Source organism: Tachysurus fulvidraco, chromosome 12 (genome assembly GCF_022655615.1).
Source record: "Tachysurus fulvidraco isolate hzauxx_2018 chromosome 12, HZAU_PFXX_2.0, whole genome shotgun sequence".
NCBI classification, from domain to species: Eukaryota; Metazoa; Chordata; class Actinopteri; order Siluriformes; family Bagridae; genus Tachysurus; species Tachysurus fulvidraco.
In genome coordinates this window covers 12,603,316-12,625,619 of record NC_062529.1, presented here as the reverse complement: position 1 = coordinate 12,625,619, position 22,304 = coordinate 12,603,316, and the positions used below count along the sequence as shown (strand labels likewise).

At 37.6% G+C, this 22,304-nt stretch overlaps 1 protein-coding gene across 6 annotated transcripts in view; it reads left to right on the top strand.

Moving 5' to 3' along the window:
- Positions 1 to 22,304, top strand: part of col12a1a (collagen, type XII, alpha 1a) — a 49,185-nt gene that overhangs the window by 8,226 nt on the left and 18,655 nt on the right. For 3 of the 6 annotated variants that reach the window (XM_047821267.1, XM_027172397.2, XM_047821266.1), the window contains 25 exons: positions 263 to 541; positions 652 to 924; positions 1,143 to 1,412; positions 6,068 to 6,337; positions 7,962 to 8,228; positions 8,453 to 8,645; positions 8,803 to 8,927; positions 10,689 to 10,838; positions 10,922 to 11,041; positions 11,164 to 11,328; positions 11,548 to 11,694; positions 12,077 to 12,216; positions 12,691 to 12,820; positions 13,765 to 13,910; positions 14,484 to 14,613; positions 14,720 to 14,856; positions 17,335 to 17,464; positions 18,131 to 18,270; positions 18,364 to 18,496; positions 18,691 to 18,711; positions 18,831 to 18,970; positions 19,820 to 19,949; positions 20,063 to 20,202; positions 20,330 to 20,459; positions 21,389 to 21,531. In XM_047821267.1, coding sequence (XP_047677223.1) covers positions 263 to 541; positions 652 to 924; positions 1,143 to 1,412; positions 6,068 to 6,337; positions 7,962 to 8,228; positions 8,453 to 8,645; positions 8,803 to 8,927; positions 10,689 to 10,838; positions 10,922 to 11,041; positions 11,164 to 11,328; positions 11,548 to 11,694; positions 12,077 to 12,216; positions 12,691 to 12,820; positions 13,765 to 13,910; positions 14,484 to 14,613; positions 14,720 to 14,856; positions 17,335 to 17,464; positions 18,131 to 18,270; positions 18,364 to 18,496; positions 18,691 to 18,711; positions 18,831 to 18,970; positions 19,820 to 19,949; positions 20,063 to 20,202; positions 20,330 to 20,459; positions 21,389 to 21,531 — 4,049 coding nt within the window. The remainder of the gene's footprint in view (positions 1 to 262; positions 542 to 651; positions 925 to 1,142; positions 1,413 to 6,067; positions 6,338 to 7,961; positions 8,229 to 8,452; positions 8,646 to 8,802; positions 8,928 to 10,688; positions 10,839 to 10,921; positions 11,042 to 11,163; positions 11,329 to 11,547; positions 11,695 to 12,076; positions 12,217 to 12,690; positions 12,821 to 13,764; positions 13,911 to 14,483; positions 14,614 to 14,719; positions 14,857 to 17,334; positions 17,465 to 18,130; positions 18,271 to 18,363; positions 18,497 to 18,690; positions 18,712 to 18,830; positions 18,971 to 19,819; positions 19,950 to 20,062; positions 20,203 to 20,329; positions 20,460 to 21,388; positions 21,532 to 22,304) is intronic. The other 3 variants (XM_047821269.1, XM_047821270.1, XM_047821268.1) reach the window with 2 other exon arrangements.

Here is a 22,304-nt window from a genome sequence, read left to right as displayed (position 1 = left end):
TTTCATTCACAATTTTAACTATGCCCATATCACTGTCCTTAATTCTTTGTTCTAATCCTTAGTTCTTTGGTCTATCTGAATGCCCACTTTGTTCCCCAAAAACCAGCATTTTAGGTTTAGTGGGAAATTTTACATTTCCTAAATATTTAGCCTACAATTCACCAAGAAGAACACATTTTATTCACTTGAAAATCATATTTTTTATGTTTTTAATTGTAACTAAAGTTTATTTGACTAATGAGACTGTAACGTTCCTTTCCAGGTTTGCTTTCACCAAAGTTCTTAACATTCTCTGAGGTAACATCCAGGAGTTTCAGGGCTAGTTGGGTATCTGATGCCACAGATGTACTGTCTTACCTGGTGCGTTTCCGGCCAGCTGCTGATATAACAGGCGACTACATCTCTCTAGCTGTTCCTGGTGACACCACCACTGCCGTCTTGCCTTATCTCACACCACTTACCACCTATGAGGTCGATGTCTTTGCCCAGTATGAAAAAGGAGACAGCTTTCCATTAACAGGAGAAGAAACCACATTAGAAGGTATGAACTCATAAACACATTTCAGTAAATTTTATTTAGTAATGTGAACGTGTTTAAGTTTACTACTCTGGCTCATTTGTCCAACTGACTGACACTTTTGTCCAACACAGAGCAAGGAGCAGTTCGTAGTCTCAGAGTAACAGAGGAGACCACAGACAGTTTCAGAGTTTCATGGCAGGCAGCTCCAGGGTCTGTTTTACGCTACAGACTGTTCTATAAGTCCATCAGTGGTGGAGAGAGACTGGAGACAGAGACTGAAAGTAGTCAGACTACCATTTTACTACAGGAGCTGTTTCCTCTTACCACCTACCATGTGACTGTTAATGCTGAATATGCATCTGGCATGGGGCAACCAATGGATACTCACGGCACCACCAAAGAAGGTCAGCACTGATGATGTTTGAGATTTTGGTTCCAAAGTTTTGGGTCTCTGCCAAAAGAATCTTAACATTTGGTGTCTTTTATTAAGTGTCTTTTGGAGGGATGAGGGTCAATGGAATTCTTGGGGGATGGGGGGTGGGGATGGGGGTCAATGGGGGCTTTTGCAGCTCAATGAAATTCTTAATTATCTGTCTACTAATGCACAGTAATGATCTTTTAGCTAAGGGCTCACCACGGAACCTGAGGGTCTTTGATGAGACAGAGTCCACGATGAAGCTCTCTTGGCAGGCTGCTCTTGGGAATGTGCTTGAGTACCACATAGCTTATAAGCCTGAAGGTGGTGAGAGGAAACAGATTACTGTTAAAGGAGACTCCACAACTGCCATGCTCAAGAAGCTGTTGCCAGACACGGAATATGAGATTTTTGTTAGTGCCCTCTACTCGTCTGGTTTGGGAGATCCACTCCTTGGAAGCGGCACCACACTGGAAGGTAAGAGATGGAAGGCAACTTGATAGTTGTCTGCTTTAAAAGACCATTTTTGTGATGCACATTGCTGAATTGTTTGTCATTGCTTGGTTGGATGTTGGGAAAAGCCATTAAAATCTCATGTCCAAACTCCTGTATCAAGACCATGACCATGGCCTCCTCTTTGTGTTGAGGGCATATTCTTTGATAAGTCTTGAATATAGTCAAGTCAATAATGATAATACCACAAATAAAAAAAATATATCTCTTTAAGAAACTGCAAAGTTTATTTTAGTGGATCCAAGAATATACTCAGGGTTGTGTGCATATTTTGCAGTTTTCACTTTATACTCTTTAGTCTTGATGCTTCACACCTAGCATGGAGAATATTCCAAAAGGTTATGATGATCTTCTTGGAAGAACACACATTTCATCTTCTTTTGTTTCTGGCTGTTGCTTGATTTGTTTATTTGTGTTTGAGAAGTTGTGCTCTGACTGAAATAACAAATACTGAGTGATAGCGACATCTGTTTCTGCTATACTGCAGACCTCAGTGGCATTAGGTTATGGTCAGGGTCAAGCAAGGTCTGGTGTTGGTCATCTTATAACAACAGCAGCTCTGTTTGAGGCCATCGCATACTGTCAGCCCCTGATTTGTCATGTCTGACTCAGCTGAAATGATGGAGACACTGTGTCTGACTAAGGACTTCCCTGCCTGACCCTGGGATTTCCCCCTAGAGAGACTTCACACAGACCTGCTTATGTTCTTCAGTGAATATGGTAAAAGGGCAAAAACGTGTTGCTGGTGATGGGTTGCAGGCAGATGTTCTGGTAATCAGTTTGTCATTAGGTGGTCTGGTCCTAGCTGAAGAGGAAATGTACAACATTTTTCAATAACAAATTTAAAGTAAAGTACAACATTGATTCCATGGTGGAGTTTACTTCCATAGTGGCAGGGTAAAATCCCCTTGTAGTGATGTTTCTTGAGTGTCAATCAAGGTTTCTGAGGCATTGTTTACTACATTTGTTAAAGAAATTTGTTAAATGAATTGTCCTCATTTGCTTAAGCTGATACCCATCTGAACTTATATTATAAAGCGTTTTCATAGTTTGTGACCATTTTTATGGCTACTCAGCAAACTTTTTTTTTGTTAATAGGAAGTAGAAAACATTTTAATCACCAGTAAAGTTGCTAACATAAGCATTAGGCCTGTGGGTCCTCTCAAGCTTTAGAAACCCCCAGTATTTCAGAAGACAATATAAACATTTAGCCACATTTAGACGTGTTAAATGAACCACTTTAGTAAATATGACATCTGTTAAAGCATAAAACCAGTGGTATTCCCTACCATGACCTAACACCTTTAATGATGCAGTAAAGTGGGCAGTGGGAAGTTCTTACACTAGTAGACAGTGATGCACTGCATGGATGCCTTTTTTGGAATTAGATATTGTTAAGGAAGACATGGTGGCTTAGAACATTTGTCTTGCACCTCAGGGGCTGGGGGTTTGAGTCCTGCCTCCACCCTGTGTGCATGGATTTTGCATGTTCTCCTCGTGCTTTTCATCAGGCACTCTTCTGTAAGTTGTCTATGGTGGATATACTCCAGGTTCCCTGTGACCCTACATAGGACAAATGGTAGAGAAAATGGATAAATGAAGGAGCATATGTTTTCATCACACTTCAGTTATAGTCCATATGCATTAGTGTGAGAAATAAGCAATCAAGTATTTCTTTCCCCATGGATGATACTAACCAAATGAAACCCACAAACATACAGTACAGTAGTGTACTTTGAAAGGTAAATGACTTTGTGGTTATAGAAAGTCTGAAGAGTCATATTTAAGAACCAGCCCCTTTGATGGAAGTCTCATAAATCCAAGAATTCTGTCAAATTTATTTTTCCTCACCATGTAAAATACACAAATGTCTTGACCACATTGGACACACTGACTATTTTGCTTTTCCCCTTCTCCATCACTCCTAGTATCATGGAACTTTGTTTGAGACAGATCCTTGCTCAGTACCTAATATTTTCTCCAGCTTCTCTTTTAGATCACATTTCAGGCGTTATTTGTGTGAATGAACTGCAGTTTATGCTAAGTCATTATTTCAATGGTCTCTAGGCTAAGCCCCATTCACTCTATGTCACTATAGCAAACACAGTGTTCTTTGTGTTAGATGCTATAAGCTTCCTGGAACACTCTGTGGGAGGCAAGAGACATTTAGTATAATTAGGAAGAGCCCCTGAGAGAAGCCCTGGGCTGAGTGCAGTTGTGTGGAGAAATCCCCATGACTAGGTCCCCTGTGGACACCACACTTCATTAGCTTGTTGTAGAGGACCATTTGGCTCGACTGCTTTTACAAATGAATACTGTTACCAGTCAGCAGTGGTTGGAAAAAAATAAGAAGGAAGAAAATCCAAATCTGAATGCATCCAGGGCATGTATTAAAATGTGAAAGAATTCCAAAGCATTTGAAATTACATATTCAAAAGTATTATGCTTGTTCATTTGTCTGAATGAAATTGATTCTTCTGGAGAGCAATTCATAGCTTGAAATCTTTTTGTTTGCAGTCACTTCATAAATTGTAACTGCAAACAAAAAGTATATATGTATATAAGTTTGAAATGCTTGATTTTTGTAATACACTAGTGTTTTTTTTTGTGTGTGTGTTTTTTTAACCTTATCTTCATTTGTTCAAAGCTAGACAGAGGGCTGTGAGTGATTAAAAAAAAACTAGTGGAAAAAACTATATTATATCTGTCTAGCTTAGAACAAATGAAAATTTGAACAAACATGTTTTGAATCAGCATGTTTGATAGTGTTTTAAATATCACTGGATATGTGGAAAATCTGGAAGTCATGTGTGTGATCAGTTTGTTAGTACTGTATGTTGTTATAAGAGTCTGGGGCTCATCTGTGCATGTTTGAAATGCTTAATTTGTGTAATACACTAGTGTGTGTGTTTTTTTTTTTTTAACTTATGCAGAGCAACTTACATTTTTATGCAACTGAGGGTTAAGGGCTATGACAGCTTGGTGGACCTGGAACTTGAACCTTCTGATTGGTAGTCCAACACCTTAACCACTAGGCTACCCATCCCACCATACAGGATTCATATTTATTGGTGGGCTCATAAGTGCATTGGTTATTTGTTTTGGTTTGTTTAGGGCTTAGGCCTTTAGGACTAAACCATGTAACAGAAAGGACCTGCTGTGTTGACTGCCATGCTGTGTTGTTATTGGTTCTCATAAATCAGGGTGAGCAGACTTTTTAAACGAGTTAGGTGGACTACTTTTACTGTTTCTGGGGGAAGTGTGTGTTAAAAGAGGAAACAAATGGTCCAAGTACTACTTTCAGCTGGTCAGTGCAATTTCCAGTTCATCATCTCACTGCTAATTGTGCCCATAGCTGTACTAACACCTATGTTTCAGCCTGGCATTTCGAAAACAACTTTAACCTTTGGGATACTTGGTGTGCTGAATGATTGTGTTCTCAGAATTAATTATAATTTGCATGTTAATTAAATTTTTTTTTTAATGCTTTACTGCATAATTCTAGTGTGGTGTAATCATGTGCACTAATGTTTAGTTATTTCTTATTATTCTTAGTTATTATTGTTAAAAAAGACTGTTGCCTGCAGGAATCATTAGCATGTGCTTTGGTCTCTGTAGTCCTCGGGTAATGTCAGCAACTTGCAATTGGATGTGAGTCCTACTTTGGATCAAGATACGTTGGCAGCTACGGTTGCCATAGCACATTATATTTGATGGGCCTTAAGAGCCAGGAATTCACCAACAATGCTTTTTAGAATTCATTACTTCCCACACCAGGATTATATCTCATAGTAAACCTAACCACCTAGTGAGAAAAATCAATCACAAATCTCAAACGGAATAGCCACATGCTGAGGTTTTTCACCCACTAAGATAAAGCAGGAAACTATTTTACTATTTGAAGCTTTAGGGTTTTTATTTCCTTCTCATGTTAATACTTTCACCATATAGTAAGTATCACACATTCTCAGATGTAGAAACTTCTAGTCTATTGCCTGAGCTATTAATTGAATCACCAAATGGGCAGTACGTGAGTGTCTGTATTAGCTGAGCAGAACTCAGTAGGTGGGTAAGAACGGATGTAGGAGGTAGATAGCCACCCTGTGGTCAGAATGTTACACAAGACACCATCTGCCAAATATTCAGTGGCAACCAGTCAACACTACCCTGAATTACTCCCTATTGATTTCTCTTTCCCCTCCTTCACTCCAGTGAGAAAGTGAGAAAAAAATGGAGGTGTATAATGGGTTATTGAAAAAGAGTAGCGTCTGTGTTTTATGGATTGAATTTCTTGTTAGAATGGAAAATAACTGAGCACAAAATCATGAAGCGCTTGGTGACGGACAGAGTGATTCATTTTGCAGAACGTTCTTGGTGTGTTTTTTAATGTTATTTTATAAAAATGTCAAATAAGGCTGGACTGTTTTAGATTTAATGATGCTTGTGGTATCATCTAATCACAATGCAATGTAAGAGACTCTTACGAGACAAACCTCATAAGAGGTAAGCCGAATAAAAGCTTGTCCTCCTATGTAAAAGATGAATTCCTCCATTGTACAACACTATTCAGAATCTTCAACTGATCTATTTTTAATATTTTACCTGCTTCTGTTCCCCAGTCCTTGGCTCACCTACAGACTTGGTCACAAAGGATGTCACTGAGTCCAGCTTTGCTGTCTTCTGGACAGCAGCACCTGGCAATGTTCGCCATTACCGGGTCACCTGGAAATCCCTGTTCTCCAATGAGGCTGGGGAGAAAACAGTGCCTGGTGATGTCACCACCACTGTGCTTGAAGGTCTGACACCAGAGACACGCTACAAGGTTTCTGTCTTTGCCGCCTACGGCCTTGGAGAAGGGGAGCCACTGATGGGAGAGGAAACCACAGATGGTAAGTTCATTCCCACCCGCATAATGCGTCTAGCAGAGGAACAGCGCACGTTTCCACCCCCCAGTTTGAGAGGGGCCCCTCATTCTGAGCTTACCTCAGGACATGCAAAGGAATTATATTACATTATACTGAATGGCCAGAATAGAGAATGTGCAACATTAAGTTCAATCCTTTTGCAGGCTGCAATATGTTTTGAGACTTTGGCATTATATGATTATGTATGAACTTTGGTGTACAGTAAGTGGGATAATGTTTTAAACATGTTTGTGTTATTTCACAATAGGTTTTAGATCAATGGTTTAGGTTTTAAATGAATGTTGCTTAAAATTATACATAATATTTTAAGTTAAAAAACCTGCTTTGAATGTATTGAAAGTCAAACAACTTAAAGGCTTAATATCATAAAAGCATTAAAATGTCAGATACTTGTATCATTCTTATATCTTAAAGAACATTTTCTTTATGTTCTTTTTAAGGATTGATTTGTATCTGAATTAGGATTTTAAAGACATAAATTAACTAAGATAACTAAAATATCACTTGCCTTTACAGCTGAGTAAAACTGCCCAACTAGTTCTTATGCATTATGGTGATATAGGACTGCAGTGGAATACAGGAAACAAAGGATTTAAGGTTTTTAAGAAACTTCAGACTGGTCTTTTAGTGTGCTGTGGAAAAAGTGAGCGTGACTTATGATTCCCTTCACAAGTTCAAGAATAACCTCATTTTTGCTGGCACGGCTGCTCCTTCTGAATTGCCACTGACATACCCACTTTTTCATTCATCTGTGTTACCCTATTGTTGTATAAATGTGTGAACCACTGATGTAATCTGTCATACCTGCTCTGTGTTACCAGTGGGATGTAGAGCTAAGAAAAGCGGTGTTGATGGACAGAACCTATTTGGCTTTGCCTCACTTCAGGCCAAAATGAGGAAATTACATGAGCCTTATTTAAAGGAATGATAACCACAGCCAAATGTTGGAATGGTGAAACGTGGTGCATGTCCACGTGTTTATTGATGTTAGTAAATCTGCCAGGTGACATTAAAGTCAAAGACACGACTGGCTACACATTGGGGGTTCTGTGTTTCATGTCCATGGTCACACTTTTATATCCAGGATCTTTCCACGAACATATTGTGTGTGTTTGGTCAGGCTATGCTCTTAGAAACTTGGAAGTTGTATTTTCCACCCATAAAACTCGCACTTTGGAAAAGCATTCAGTGTCTGAAAGTACTGTGAATCATTTAAGGCCCTGACAATTCATTCGGCACCAGAAACCTGGAGTCACTGTATGGAAAGAGAACATTGCTGGCAGACTGAAAATGCCCAGGTTTGGTTTGAATCACCAATTGATGCATCTGTTCTCACTGGATGGTCTTTTCAGCTGGCTGGCATGCCTTTTGGGAGATGTGTTTTTTTTGTGTTTTTTTTTTTACCAGAAATACATTTTAGATTTTCTATGGAGTTTTTTCCTGTACCTGAAGATTAAATCGATCTTTGTTATATATGAAAATGCTTCCATATTTTTGACTGACTATTAGGACTAAGGCTATAACATTGTTTTGGCACAGGTCATGACAGAATGTAATAATTATGCATTGCCTGTGATTTCTCCTCCAGTCTCTGCTGCAGCCAGAGCCATAGCTGTAAGTGAGGAGACAGAGAAGAGCATGCGGGCAACTTGGCAGCCAGCGCCCGGCAGCATTGTTAATTACAGGGTGATGTACAAGCCTCAGGATGGAACCCGGCAAATGGTCACTAAAACCTCAGGTGACACTACAACCGTTGTCCTGCGGCGCCTACAGCCCATTACCACCTATGAAATCATAGTGGTTCCAGTCTACAAACATGGAGATGGAAAAGCAAGACAAGGCTCAGGAACCACATGTGAGTTTGCCTAAAATATGCCATTTCACCACTGGAGAAGTCAAAAAGCCATTTAAGGTTGCAGATATCAATGATTTATAAGACCTACAGGTAACTGATATGAGGTTTTAGAGTATATAAATTATATTTAGGTATATTTGACATAAATATTAATATATAACTCTTTTCATTCTGAACCATTTTTATGTATAGTCAACTCACTTTGCATTCCATCATTGTTCCAGTGTCACCATTCAAAGCTCCAAGAAATTTACAAACATCTGAGCCCACTAAGACTAGTTTCAGGGTGTCATGGGACCATGCACCTGGAGATGTAAAGGGTTATAAGGTTACTTTCCACCCTTCTGATGATGACATAGACTTGGGACAGCTTGTTGTTGGACCCTTTGACAACACAGTGGTTCTGGAAGAGCTAAGGTAAGTGCTGAAATATTTCCACTGTTCCTTATATCCTGGTGTCAATCAAGTCACATTATGGGGTCTATGAATCTTACTTTCATACTTTATTAGTAAAAGACTGTTGTGTTGGCTAGATTGAAGGTAAAGCTCCTTCTCCTACTCCTTTTCACTACAGAGCCGGCACCAAGTACACTGTAAGTGTGTTTGGTGTATTTGATGGTGGAGAGAGTATGCCCTTGGCTGGAGAAGAAAAGACCACTCTGTCTGATGAGCCTGCTACTCCTCTGGTTGAGGCTTCAGGTAGTGTGACCTCCTGAGCCACTCATTTTAAACAAGATTGCTGAGGCATGAAAGCATCAGAAAGCTAGATTTTAGAATCAGCAGAAATGTGGAATTTTTGCAGCATTTGCATGTGGGTATAAATATCACCATGGTAATGAAAATTAATGGTGTTATATATGCATTATGCAACATAATTTGTCTGAAAGTCTTTCTTTTAGGAAAACTGTCAGCATGTAGACAGACTAACTGTTTCACAAAAGACTTGAATTTAATGACTATTCCACACAGTGACTTTCAGGTGGTGTTTGGTTTAGGAGCGGATATGACACATCCTTGCCTGCTCAGTTTTCAGTCTAAACATGATCTAGTGTGTGTGTAAGAAGAAATCTGTGTGCACTTGAAGGTTCTGAGCTCAGATTGATGACCTGAGTGTGGAATGCTGCTCCTAATTGGGAGCAGATCCAGTAACTGAGCTCTTGCACGATCTGGAGACAAAGATAAGACTGGGGCATATTCTTTGAAATCACATTTAGCTTGATATTTGATATTATGAATGCCACAGAGGTCAGAATTAGATAATAATGGACATATGTGAGATGTGAAATGTACAAGGAATGTAAAAATTAGAAGAAATTCATACTTTACTCTATGCTTCCGAAGCAACTCTATATTCTTACATTCAGTTCTAGTCACACAAATATGTTCATGGAAATTTATTAACAGATAGTAACCGATATCAGGCCAAAGGTATCAGCACAGGATTTAAAAAAATAAGAAGAAGAAGCAGGATAGTTTTGATATGCCCACTGGTGCTGTTGAACAGATTATGTGGCATTTAAATTATGTGCTGTCAGAAGGAGATAAAAGCAGGCCATGTGTTTGCACATGCCAAAATTCCTGAGCAACCTTAAAGCACTCAAGGGAGTCCATCAATACCTGGACTGCTCAAATGCCAACATCTCATTACTTAGTTTAAAGAAATGGTCTGTCATCACTTTCAAATAATGACATAATATATAACTTCAAATACGTAACTTATAATTATCATCATGCATTTGAAAGAAAAAGCACCGTAAATATTGTAGACCATATATTGTATGTACACGTTTAATGTGTCATGCACACAGGATTATTTATACAGAAAGCGGCATGTATCTTTTGCGGAAGGTGGGAACATCTGTTTTGTTTGATAGTCTTTAATTATTTTCTTTATTTACAGCAGAAAAACTTCAACCTTTTGAAAACACTTTGAAATATTAGTCCTCCCTATCCCCCGGCTATGGCCTTTCTAAGAGATTATGAAAGAAAAAAACTTGTATTGTAGTTTCAGTGTGAGTTTATTTTTTTGAGCTCTATGCAGCTGTGTTCCTCATGAGCAGGGAAAGTTTCATGCCAGTGGAACAACATTCAGGTGTCTTTACAGAAGTGGAAATGAGGTGCGGATTGGGGAATGGAAAGTAACTCTTGAAGACCACAGAGGTTTTGCTGCTCATTATAGAGACTACACAATCCATTAATGTCATAATTATTGTTAGTTGTGTTATTATAATGTATTGGATGCAATGTACAGAAATGTTAATAAACAACTATTTATATTGCTGGTCTCGTCTCTTTTGGTGTCTGAAACCCCTTTTTTCTGTGTTTTTTCTCCTTCCTCATCACATTTAATCTTTCCTAAGCAGCTTCCGTGATACATTTAAAATTATAGCCTTTGCATATTATAGCTGTCAGCGCCTTTGTATATTCATATTCTAATTTTTCTATCCTCTGCCTGGTTAGATGTAATGTGCAAAACAACTGCCCAGGCTGATATTGTCCTGCTGGTTGATGGCTCCTGGAGTATAGGACGTCTGAATTTCAAGACGATCAGGGCATTCATTGGACGCATGGTGGGCGTCTTTGACATTGGCCCAGACCGTGTCCAGATTGGTAAGGGTGTCTTTTGTCAAGCTGTAGATTTTACTCTGCACCCAGAGGCTGGCATGCAAGATTGTGTTCATTTCTGTATTCAGGTTTGGCCCAGTATAGTGGAGATCCAAAGACTGAGTGGCATCTGAATGCACATAGAACTCGAGAATCACTACTGGAGGCTGTAGCCAACTTGCCTTACAAAGGAGGAAACACTATGACAGGTATTATTAAACCGGCATTATATTTCAAATTTTCATTTCATTTATTTGTTTACCAGAGCTAAGATTATAAAAACTGTGTATATGCTATTGTTATTATGGCCAGTATTTTGCTTTTTCTCCAGGTCTTGCTTTGAATTACATCCTGCAGAACAATTTTAAAGCTAATGTGGGCATGCGTCCAAACTCTCGTAAAATCGGAGTCCTCGTCACTGATGGCAAATCACAGGACGACATTATTGCCAACTCTCAAAATTTGCGTGACAATGGCATTGAGCTCTATGCAATTGGTGAGAAAACCTCTGCCTTTAATATACAGCATTTTATATATATTTAGCACTTTCACTAGCTTAATTAATTGAGTTCAATTCAGTTTTGTGTATCTACCATCTTTAACAGATGTTCAAGCAAGGTTTATAACCATTTGTTTCATCTGATTATTCCATTGGCTTGTGTATTAACTGGCTGCAAAAATGAAACTGATATCCTTGACTTGTTTTGGTGTGTAGGTGTGAAGAATGCTGATGAGAATGAGTTGCGCTCCATTGCCTCTGATCCTGATGAAATCCACATGTACAATGTGCTTGATTTCTCCTTTCTGTTGGACATTGTTGATGATCTGACAAAAAACCTGTGTTCAAGCGTCAAAGGCTCAGGTAACTTTAAGGACATTTGAATTCTGAGCATTGTATATAAAATTAATCTATGTTATGGCACAAGATTATTTAGTAGTTTTGTGTGATGTAGATGAAGGTGAAGAAATTTGAGAGAATTGTTGATATTCACTCCAGCTGTAGAAATATTAGTGGAAATGGGGGAATCTGGGTGATTGCAATACATCCAAATTTCTCATGAGGATTGTCATAGGCTCTTTCATGCTAGATATATGTGGCTTAAGCCTAATGGAAAACTGAGATAATAGCATACTTTATTTTAGTCTCTTTCAAAAATGAGTCAAAAATGTTAGACAAGTAAGGAAACATTTTTCTTATTGTATTTAAACTCAAAGTCTCCAAGGTGTCATCATTACTGTTTTAGGTGGACCAGGCACACCCACTGACCTTGTGACCTCTGATGTGACCTACCACTCATTCCGTACCACCTGGAATGGCCCTGAGGACGCTGTTGAAAAGTATCGTGTTGAGTATGCTCCAGTGTCTGGAGGACAGAATCTACAGGTAACATATTCATCTCCACAGAAGATCTAGATCTCAAAATAGTGATTTTAGTATGAAGTTGTGTACATCTGTCTTTCTCAGAAAAAAAAAACATCCTTTACCTCAAAATTGTTTGGATAGTCACAGTTGGCATCAGTGCAAAGAGACAAGTTAAAGTATTTTGAATCTCACCCTGACCCACTGACTCTCACTTGAATCACTGGGAATTGAATTCTCGAAATATCACTTCAAAAAAACTTCAAATGAAGTGCAATGGAGCATGATCAAAGCCATTACTAAGAGTAGTACACAAGTTTACAAGGGAGAGCTGGGAATTCCCAGATTGTTTTACATGTGGGACTGTATTTCTACTTCTGCTGCCAGCTAAAACTCTTGTTTTAATAAAGTTTTCTTTAATACCTAAATTGATTTATGTTACTTAATCTCATTATACACAGTCATAAATGGCAATCCTGTTGTGTTCCCCTGTTGTAGTTGTTTGTGGATGGAAATGTGAACACAGTGGTGCTGGAAGGTCTCAATCCATTGACCGAATACTCAGTGAATGTTTACGCTGTGGTTGGAGAAGAGAGCAGTGAGCCCCTGAGCGGCACAGAAACCACATGTAAGCTCCAAGTTCAGTTCTACCACAAAAATGGCTTTTGAAAACAATTGAGCCAAAGCCTCAGTCAAATTTTTATCATTCTAAAAATGGATCTATGACAATTTAAATTGCAATTTATTTAATATCTTGTGCTCTGGTGTTTATCCTTGTTGGCCTACTGTCTTAAATTGGAGTTATTGTTGAGGCTTTGGCTTAGATTCCATATTTTTTCATAATTAAATGTGAACCACTGTTTGTTGCTATAGCAAATCTGCTGCTTTTAATTTAGATTTTATTGGTGCTACTTTTACTGTAGAGTCATAGCTTTTAAATATCTAGAAAATTTCGAAAGCACATAATCCAAATAATTTAGATTTTTTTTTTTCAGTGAACTGATCACAATGACATATTTGGACATATTTGGATGTAGACTATAAAAACTGTTTTTAATTTTAATATACAACTTTCAAGGGTTTTCTAGAGCAACTGTTTATATCGTTTAGAATAGTAAAATGTTATGAAACGCTGTGCAGTGGAATGTGGATGTTGCTTTTAAGCTGGTTTTATGTTATGCTTCATATTTTGAACTTAAGCCTAACCTAACCTTCATAATTCCCTTCACAGAGCAATGAATGTCAATATACACAGCATGATGCTGCATGGTACAGAAATGTGTCATTGTTTTTTCTTGCCTTAAGTGTTTGATTGCTGTTGTGTTTATATACCAGTGTTCTGCCTGTGCAGTAATGTTTGTCCTTCACCATCATTCACTGGCCATCATTAAGTATGTAAAATCCAATACCATTCGTCTGACATCCTCTTTGTCATCCATTCACTGTCATCCATGTAACCATCATGCAGTATGTGTGCTTTGGTCCATCTGTGCCGTCTGCCAGCCTCAGGGTTTAGATAGATAGGGACAAAGAATATAAAGAAAAAGAGAAAAGATGTGTTCCCCTCTGTAGTGCCCCTAAATACTAAAAGGAGGTTGACCATCTACAAAGTGAGCCCCACCACCATGAACGTGAAATGGGAGAAAATTGAAGGAGCTACTGGCTACAAATTGCAATACTCGGCTATAAATGCCACTGAACCAACCACCAAGAAAGAGGTATGATCTGTACTTCAGATAATCTACCCTACTACAGCACAACAGTCAAGACAGAGCTCTTGAATATGCACTTCCATCACATTAAAGGCTGTAGAAGCAGTACTCTTTACTTGCTGGTAATCTTCACTAAATCAGCACATCAACAGAGCAGATATGTGTTTTCATCTAGATAGAACAAAGTAAACTTTATGGTTGAGGTAGAATCGTTGTAGGCCTTTATCTAATACAGTTCTGGATGCTATGTCTAGTTACATTTTAAAATCCAAGGCCCTACCCTTTTCCTTTATACACAGACACACTCAAAGGTATCGACGGCTATATTATATCCATGTAGATTTTGATGTTTTCCAGGTTTTGAATCAATTCACAAATTAATATTGCAGTATTTTAATCACAAGAATTAAATCTGATGTCTTTGTTCGGAAGAACACCACACCCATATTGTAATATTATTGTCCATCAGGAATGCATTTTATTACACCAATTATTCTAAGTGATTCTCCTGGATTAATTCCATAGCTACTTGGTGTTAAAAATCACTGCTTTCACTGTTGATATGGTTAAATTTCACAGATGCGTGTGAAAGCCAAGATCCATGATGTCCAGCTGAAGAAGCTTCTCCCCAACACAGCGTACAGCATCACACTCCTCGCCCTGAAAGGCGAAACAACCAGCTCTACTCTCACTGATCATGGGGTGACCCGTAGGTGGCGCTAGAGCATGATAGCTCCAAGCTCCAAGGGATGCTTGGCATGGTTTTGAGATTCTTATTGCTTGTTCTTTTGTGTTTATCTTTTGCCAACTTGCAGTGCCACTGCCTCCACTCGGTGAGCTGATAATAACAGATGTAACACACAGCAGCATGCTTCTGAACTGGGACGCTGCACATGGGCTTGTACGCAAATACATAATTACTTATAAACCTGAGGATGGTGAAAGTAAAGAGGTAAGCTTACCATCACCCTGACATTGATACCTGATCATGATGATAAGCATACAGAGATTCTTATTAAAGCAATTTCCCCATGAATTATGGATGCTCAATAACCCCAGAAGTTGGTCTGCAAGAATAAGGTGAATATATAGTGTAAAATAGCAACAAAAGCAGCACAAAAACCTGCTGTTTGTCAAAAATTGCATAGATTATGTCATATTATACAAAGGTAGATTGACTGAGCACATGACCATGTTTGTTCAAAATGTTTTATATTAGGTACAATTTGAGAAGGAACTGTAATAAATAATACCTAAAAATTATAAAAGTGATGCAAGTCTACAAAAATAAATATCCCAATCTTAACTAACAAACAAATACAACTCTTAACATTAGCTTTATTACAAAAGTGTATTATTTCACAAAACTATTAATTGTGTAATTAAACCCATTATTTGGAGCTAAGAATTACTTAGAGCTGGTTATAATAAAACATCAAGGCTAAAAGTGCCGTCATGTGACTGAGCGCAGAAAGAAGACACATTTTTTCAATTTCTGATGTTAAGATGATTATCTACACTTAAATTCTGGTATTAAGGAGCCTAGATTTTACATTACCTAACACTTTGTGGCCGAAAATGTGTCATTGCACATACATTTGCAGCACCAGTGTGTCATCTGGAATTGTAGGCATTTGTTTATGCAGAACATCAGCCAGACTACCAAAAAAGGAGATGCTCACTGATGAATATGAGTCACTTAACTTATTGTCCCATCACATGTGTTATGCAACATAATGGAAGCAGCTGCTGAGAGCCTTGGCTTCTGGGGCTTAAGGCAGGGACATTGAGGGTCAAATGTCTGCCAGAAAATAGAGACAGCAGACGAGGATGGAAGTCTGTGGTTTTGTGATTGGCACGTAGAAACCTTGTCACAGTCAAAACTACCCTGCTTTTTTCATTTTTTATTTTATTGCTGTACTTTTCTTTGTCATGCTGCCAGAGAAACACTCTATAACGTGAAGCATAAATCAGAGCATGGCTCTGCTTCTTAATACTGGAATGAAAAGATAAAGTAAACACCTACTTTCAGGCTGAGGTCCTGCAAAAAGCAGCAGAGTCTCTTACCTGATGGATGAAACATGGTTGGATTAAGAGCTCAGGATAAACTGTTTAGCAGGAAATGCGCCTTTCAATGCAGACAGGATTCAGCTTTGGATTCATTTGATTACATTTTTCAGGGAAATGATTTGTCCTGATTTCTCAGCTATTCAGACTTCCAGAAAGCCTTTTGTGTGCATTTATGTGCAGATCCTTCTGAATTATTTAGACCCTGTTTCTCATTCTAATGTGTGTAGATGGTTATTATGACAGATATAAAAATTTTACACACCAATTTACTCTGGATAAAATATGTCAGAACCTGATTTTCTTCCTTTAATTTGATATGAATAGAAATAGAAAAAAGAAGATAAAACCCAGTCCTGCTCTCATGTTCAAAGTTGATTATCATTAATTATCATTAATCTGATATAATACAGATTAAGAATCAGTTAAGAATAAAGATGAGTTGCTTCTGTAGGATTTTCGTGTCTTAGGTTCATCTGAATGCTGAATGCCATGAGAGTATAGCACTGGATCTAAGTCCTGGATCTAACGGTTGAACTGTAGTGAGAGTAGTAATGGAGTAGTACAAAACAATTTCCAAAACATTAGATGTACCATGGAACACCATTAAGGCTTTCATCAAGTGGAGATATGCTGTATCACAGTGACAGAACAAAGAACAGGATTACTATCCAAAATTGACAAAGTGAAAAAGAAAACTAATCAGGGAGGCTGTGGCAATATTAAGATAGCTGCAGAAAAATGTGGACATTGGCTATTGTGTCTAAATCTAAGTATGCATAAATAATCCCAAACCATGTGGAAAAATGTTTTATGTCTGGTGAAATCAATGTAGAATTCTTTGGGCATCAATCTAAAAAATTCACAAACACAAAACCTCAAGCATAGTGGTGGCAGCATCTTCAACTGGAATTGGGACTTTAGTCAAGATAGAGAGAATGATTGATAGCGCCAAATATCTATTTTGGAAAAGAAAACCCTTCAGATATCTTTTAGACAGCTAAAGACGATGAAAAATGTTGCTTCCCAGCACAATAATGGCCCAAAGCACAAATCCAAGTCAACAAAGAAATGGCCTTTAGAAGATAAATGTTTGGGGATAGCCTAGTCAGATCCCACAGCTCAAACCTATCAAAAAACTGTGGTATGACTTGAAAAGTTTTCTTTTTCAAATGTTTCCACTTGTTTTGTTGGTGACCATGTCACATTCAGCATCTAACATAAATGATCAAAGTTTCACTTTTTACATTAAAACCCTTTACAGTTTTAACCAAGGCATATAAATTTGTTTAAGCCAACAGAAAATCAGTAAATTAAAAAAATCTTATTATCTTAAATTTTATCTTAAATCTCTTTATTTCAGCTTGAGGTGAATGGAGATGTGACAACACAGAGTTTGGATAATCTAAAATCTCAAACGGAATATGACGTGGCTGTCACTCCAGTTTATGACTCTGGAACTGGAAACCCGATGCTTAATCAGGCAACCACAGGTGAATGTCTAGTAACGTACCCTGTATTACCATATTATGGATTAATGCCCTGTTAAGGTTTCGATTAAAAAATTAATAGAAAAATTAATTTTCCCCTTTGTTTACTTTAATACCTTATGAACCATTAAACATATATATATATATGATAAGAAATATTGTTATGAATATTGTTATTTTATGAAATTATTTAAGTAACTATTCACATACAAATTTTTTATAGTTTGATGGATTTAGCTTCACTTAATATTAAAACTACATGTGTCAGTCTCACTGTAAGACTCACAAAACAATGGACAGGTCATTTGAGAAATTTGATAATGGCAGTTACTAGAGAAACACTGTAAACAAATAATATTTTAGCATAGACTAAATAAATAGCAAATAAGCTTACTAACAATACACATTATGATTCTACCTAGAACAAAAAATAGAACAAAATTTGTGTCAGTAATGGAGTTAAAGTAAAAGTAAAAGAAGTATAAAACCTATAGCTTGAACATATCCAGAAATCTTAAACTTATTAATTAGTAGTAAAACAACAATATTTGCATTTGGTGCTAATAATTATGGTCAACGATATAAAAGTGATTAAATCAGCCTGTATAGAAGCATTTATTTCTCTTCCTGTATGTGATCTGATTTTTTTCTTTTTCCTCAACTTTGTAGATGTTGTACCATCACCAAAGAATCTGAGGTTCTCTGAAGTGACACTAACTAGTTTTAGGGCTCATTGGGAGCATGGAGCCCCTGATGTAGCCCTCTACCGCATCGGCTGGACAAAGTTAGGAGAGAACAACTACGCATATGTATGGACTTCAAATGAGAGAAACTGAAGAATTGACTGTGTATGTTGTTAAACACATGACAAGTCACATTTTAAACTTATTGCCCTTCTGTAGGATATCTTGAATGCTGAGGAGACCAGTCATCTCTTGGAGAACCTAGAATCAGACACACTGTATGATGTTTCAGTAACTGCAATCTATCCTGATGAATCAGAGAGTGAGGACCTCATTGGAAGGCAGCGCACATGTAAGAATCTTTTATTTATTTTTGGGTGAAAGAAATGGACCTTTGAATAGAAATAGAATCACAGAAACATGTATAGCATTATTTTAATTCAATAAATATGAAATAATTTTATAGTACATTAATTTCCCTTTTTTTTAATTGAAAATGTAAATTTTTTTTATTTCCCATTCTCCGCTTCTCTCCACTTCCGATAGTATCCAGAATTGTTACACCTGGTAAGTATTTTGATCTAGCATACAATACATAAGCAAGACTGTGATTATCATGACATGCCATAAGCAAGACTGTGATTATCATGACATGCCAAAACAAATCTGACACTTTGCTTCCACAGCTCCCAGCGGTCCCCCTCAGAATCTGCAGGTATTTAATGCCACCACTACCTCCCTCACGGTGAAATGGGATCATGCCCCTGGCAAAGTCCAGAACTACAGGATCACATATTTGCCTACTGCAGGAGGCAGGCCACAGTCGGTAAATCATCTTTTATATCATCTGAATATTTTATTTTACAACCATTTATGGTGCATGAGAGCGTGCATAATAGAATGATTAACTTTAACTAAATGACATTTGTAAAACCAAACATAAACTTAAAAAAATGGCTGATTATCTGAAACACTGTCCAGAATCTGTCAACAGCATTTTATCAGCTGTTAAGTGTTTAAAGCTTGGGATGGGTTGCAGTTGCCTCACATAGTTTAAAACTGCGGTAGGTAACATTCACAGTAGACAGATTTGAAGAATTCAAGTGGTTTGATAACAAAGAAGCAGAAGCCAAGTGACTATATTGACCCAGTCTGTAGTTTTGTGAGCAGCTGGTTTTAAATGCAGTAGATGATCATGTGTATGTGTGGGCATCTGTGAGAATTCCTGAGCTGTCCAAAATGCAGAGGAGTTGTCGATAAGGAGATAAGGGAAGGTACCATCCTCCTTCCAAAATTTCCTTAGCAGAGGCTGCTGGATTTTGTGAAACCTTTCTTACAGTCCGTCTCAGGTTCAAAAAAAGAGCACTGGCAAACAATCAGTTTTTTATAGAGACTTTAAATGTTAAAAAAATAATTTTAGTTTCCTTTAGTGCAGCCTCTTATGCACAGGATACAACTGCCATTGCTTATGGACAGAAGCCACCATCTCAAACCTTTAGCCCCATCTGGGTCAAGCTGACTCTCCCAAGGTTGCTTAAATATATCTAAACACCCTGAATAAATAAACTAAATAAAATAGTCCCACTGAAAAGAACGTTCTAATACATCTCTTAAACAAATGGATGGTTATCTGAGAAGCTGTTTTTTCAGGTGTCTGTCTTGGTTTCCCCTACAGACTCAGATTGGTGGGAAGAAGAACACAATTAATCTGCAGAAGTTGACTCCTGACACTCCATACTCGATCACTGTGACAGCTATGTATCCATCCAAAGAGGAGAAAGACATATTTGGTGAAGGAAAGACGCGTAAGTAACCTGCATTGTCTTAATGGACTATATTTCTGCATTCAGTAGTAAATGGTAATGTATAAACTGGTAATAATATAACAGGAAAACTATTTGGATCTTGGTTTTACTAGTGGCTCTTGGAGGAGTGCGACATCTTCAAGTCGTTGATCCCACCACTAGCTCTCTGAATGTTCTGTGGGAACCGGCTGAGGGTATTGTGCGCCAATACAGAATCTTCTATAATGCTGTGCCAGGGGGACCAGAGGACATGGTATATACTTACAGGGTCTCTTTTATTGCATATTTAAAGTCTAACTCTTCTATTCCATCTTCTCAGTTTTACAATCATGCGATTTCTGAACCTTTTGATGTTCTTTTTTTTCTTTTGTTTTTTTAAGTTGCAAGTGTCTGGATCCACTTTTAGCACTGTCTTGAAGAATTTACAATCGGACACTGTGTACGCTGTCACTGTAGTTCCAGTATATGCAGCTGGCGAGGGCAAACGCCTGACTGAAAATGGAAAGACATGTGAGTATCTAAAGCTCTTCCAGCTTTACTTTCTTAGAAACAGAATAATTTAGCATGTTAGGCTTTCTTTATTCCAACATGATTGTTCTGGTGATGTAACCTTTAAAGTGAAACTGCTTCACCGAATTCTGATCACTGCTAAAGAAACTTTATTTGTTGGCCGTCTATTGTATGAGTCTCAGGGTGGGATGTAATGAATCCCAGTTTATGGACTGTAATAACTTGTAGTGACTGTACAGGCCTTCAGACAATCCATGAGTAATCTTCTTCCCTAAATGGAAATCCCAGAGAGATGCAAGCCCAAAAAATGCTGCTGTCTACCACCTGAAGGATGGCTGCTTTTAATGTTCCCTGCTCTTATTCACTTATTAATTTATGTTGGCCTTTTGTTTAAGTGCTTGTTCTCAGTCTTTGTGTAACATAAACAGTGTTGTTGTAGTTACAATTTCAGTAGCATGGAATTATTTAGTTAGTGCAAAGAATTTACTTGTGTAGTCTTTTATAAATGTCTCGTCAGTTAAACCAGTCAACACAGAAATGAAACCTGAGATATCCAAATGCTTTTGTGTTAATGAGTATTATTCATCATTTCACAACAAAAAGGAATTGTGTGATTGTGTTTATTTTTCTTACTAATTATTTTGCTGTTTCTAAATGCACCACTGTTATTGCCAGGCTTCAGCACAGTTTTCTTTAATGTGGTAGAACTGAATAACACAAATGGTGCTGGCATCTGGTTTAAGTTACACATTAGCAAATGTGTTTTGGACTTTTTTGTTCTAATAACTTCAAGCATTTATGCTTTGCTATACATTTTCACTGAGGCAATGCTTTAGTGGCATTTATTTATATACTTTTTAATAATGACAGCTGAAACTAGGTTACCTAAAAACTAAATTCCATATATATATATGTACTGTATTCCACAGTGGAACGCTCACCTGCAAGGAATATCAAGGTTTTCAACCCCACTACAAACACACTGAATGTGCGGTGGGAGCCTGCTTCAGGTGATGTCCAGCAGTACAAAGTAGTCTACGCTCCTCTGACAGGAACACGTCCCTCTCAGTCGGTGAGTCAGAATATACTACATATGTGATTTTACAGTAAAAATGTAGAAATCTCTCTTTGCATGTTATCTCATTTAAAACGGCGCTGTAGGCCATGCTTTTACATTTTCACTTGACCTTAAGTAAGATAGAAGGAAATCTAAAATACCCTTAGAGAGATCATGTCTTTAATATGTTTATTTAACACACAAATATGAACTAAAAAATGTATTTATTTAGGGGAATAGAATACATTATGAAAATGCATGCATGTCTTACCTGAGAGATTATAGAGTATTATTATAAAAATAACTATTTTTTCCCCACTATTTAGCCAGTTCCATAACTATTGCATAATATTTGACAAAACCTGACACATTAAGCTTTCCGAATATTTGCACATTTCTCATTGTTGCATTTATTTCACAATTAAATTTTTAAAAATTACCCCTATTATCATTTTAACTAAAACATAGACAACTTCAGGTCCTGTGTTAAAAAAATTATAAGATTAATAAATGTCAATGAGACATTGTTTTAGTGAATGGTTGCCAGATTAAACAGAGGCATGAGAGCTTCTATTCCGTGTGTAATTCAACAGACTGAGGGGAACCAAATGAATCCCTTTCATCGAAGGGGAGGCCATTGATCCTGAGTTATTACACACTGGATCTCAGCTACACTGCCAGATAGAATAGTTTGGCTGATTTCTGGGGCTTAATTTCCCCACAGCAATCACTCATGATTATATTGTGTTGTATAATGTATCCAACTGACATACTAGTGTAAAATCTTT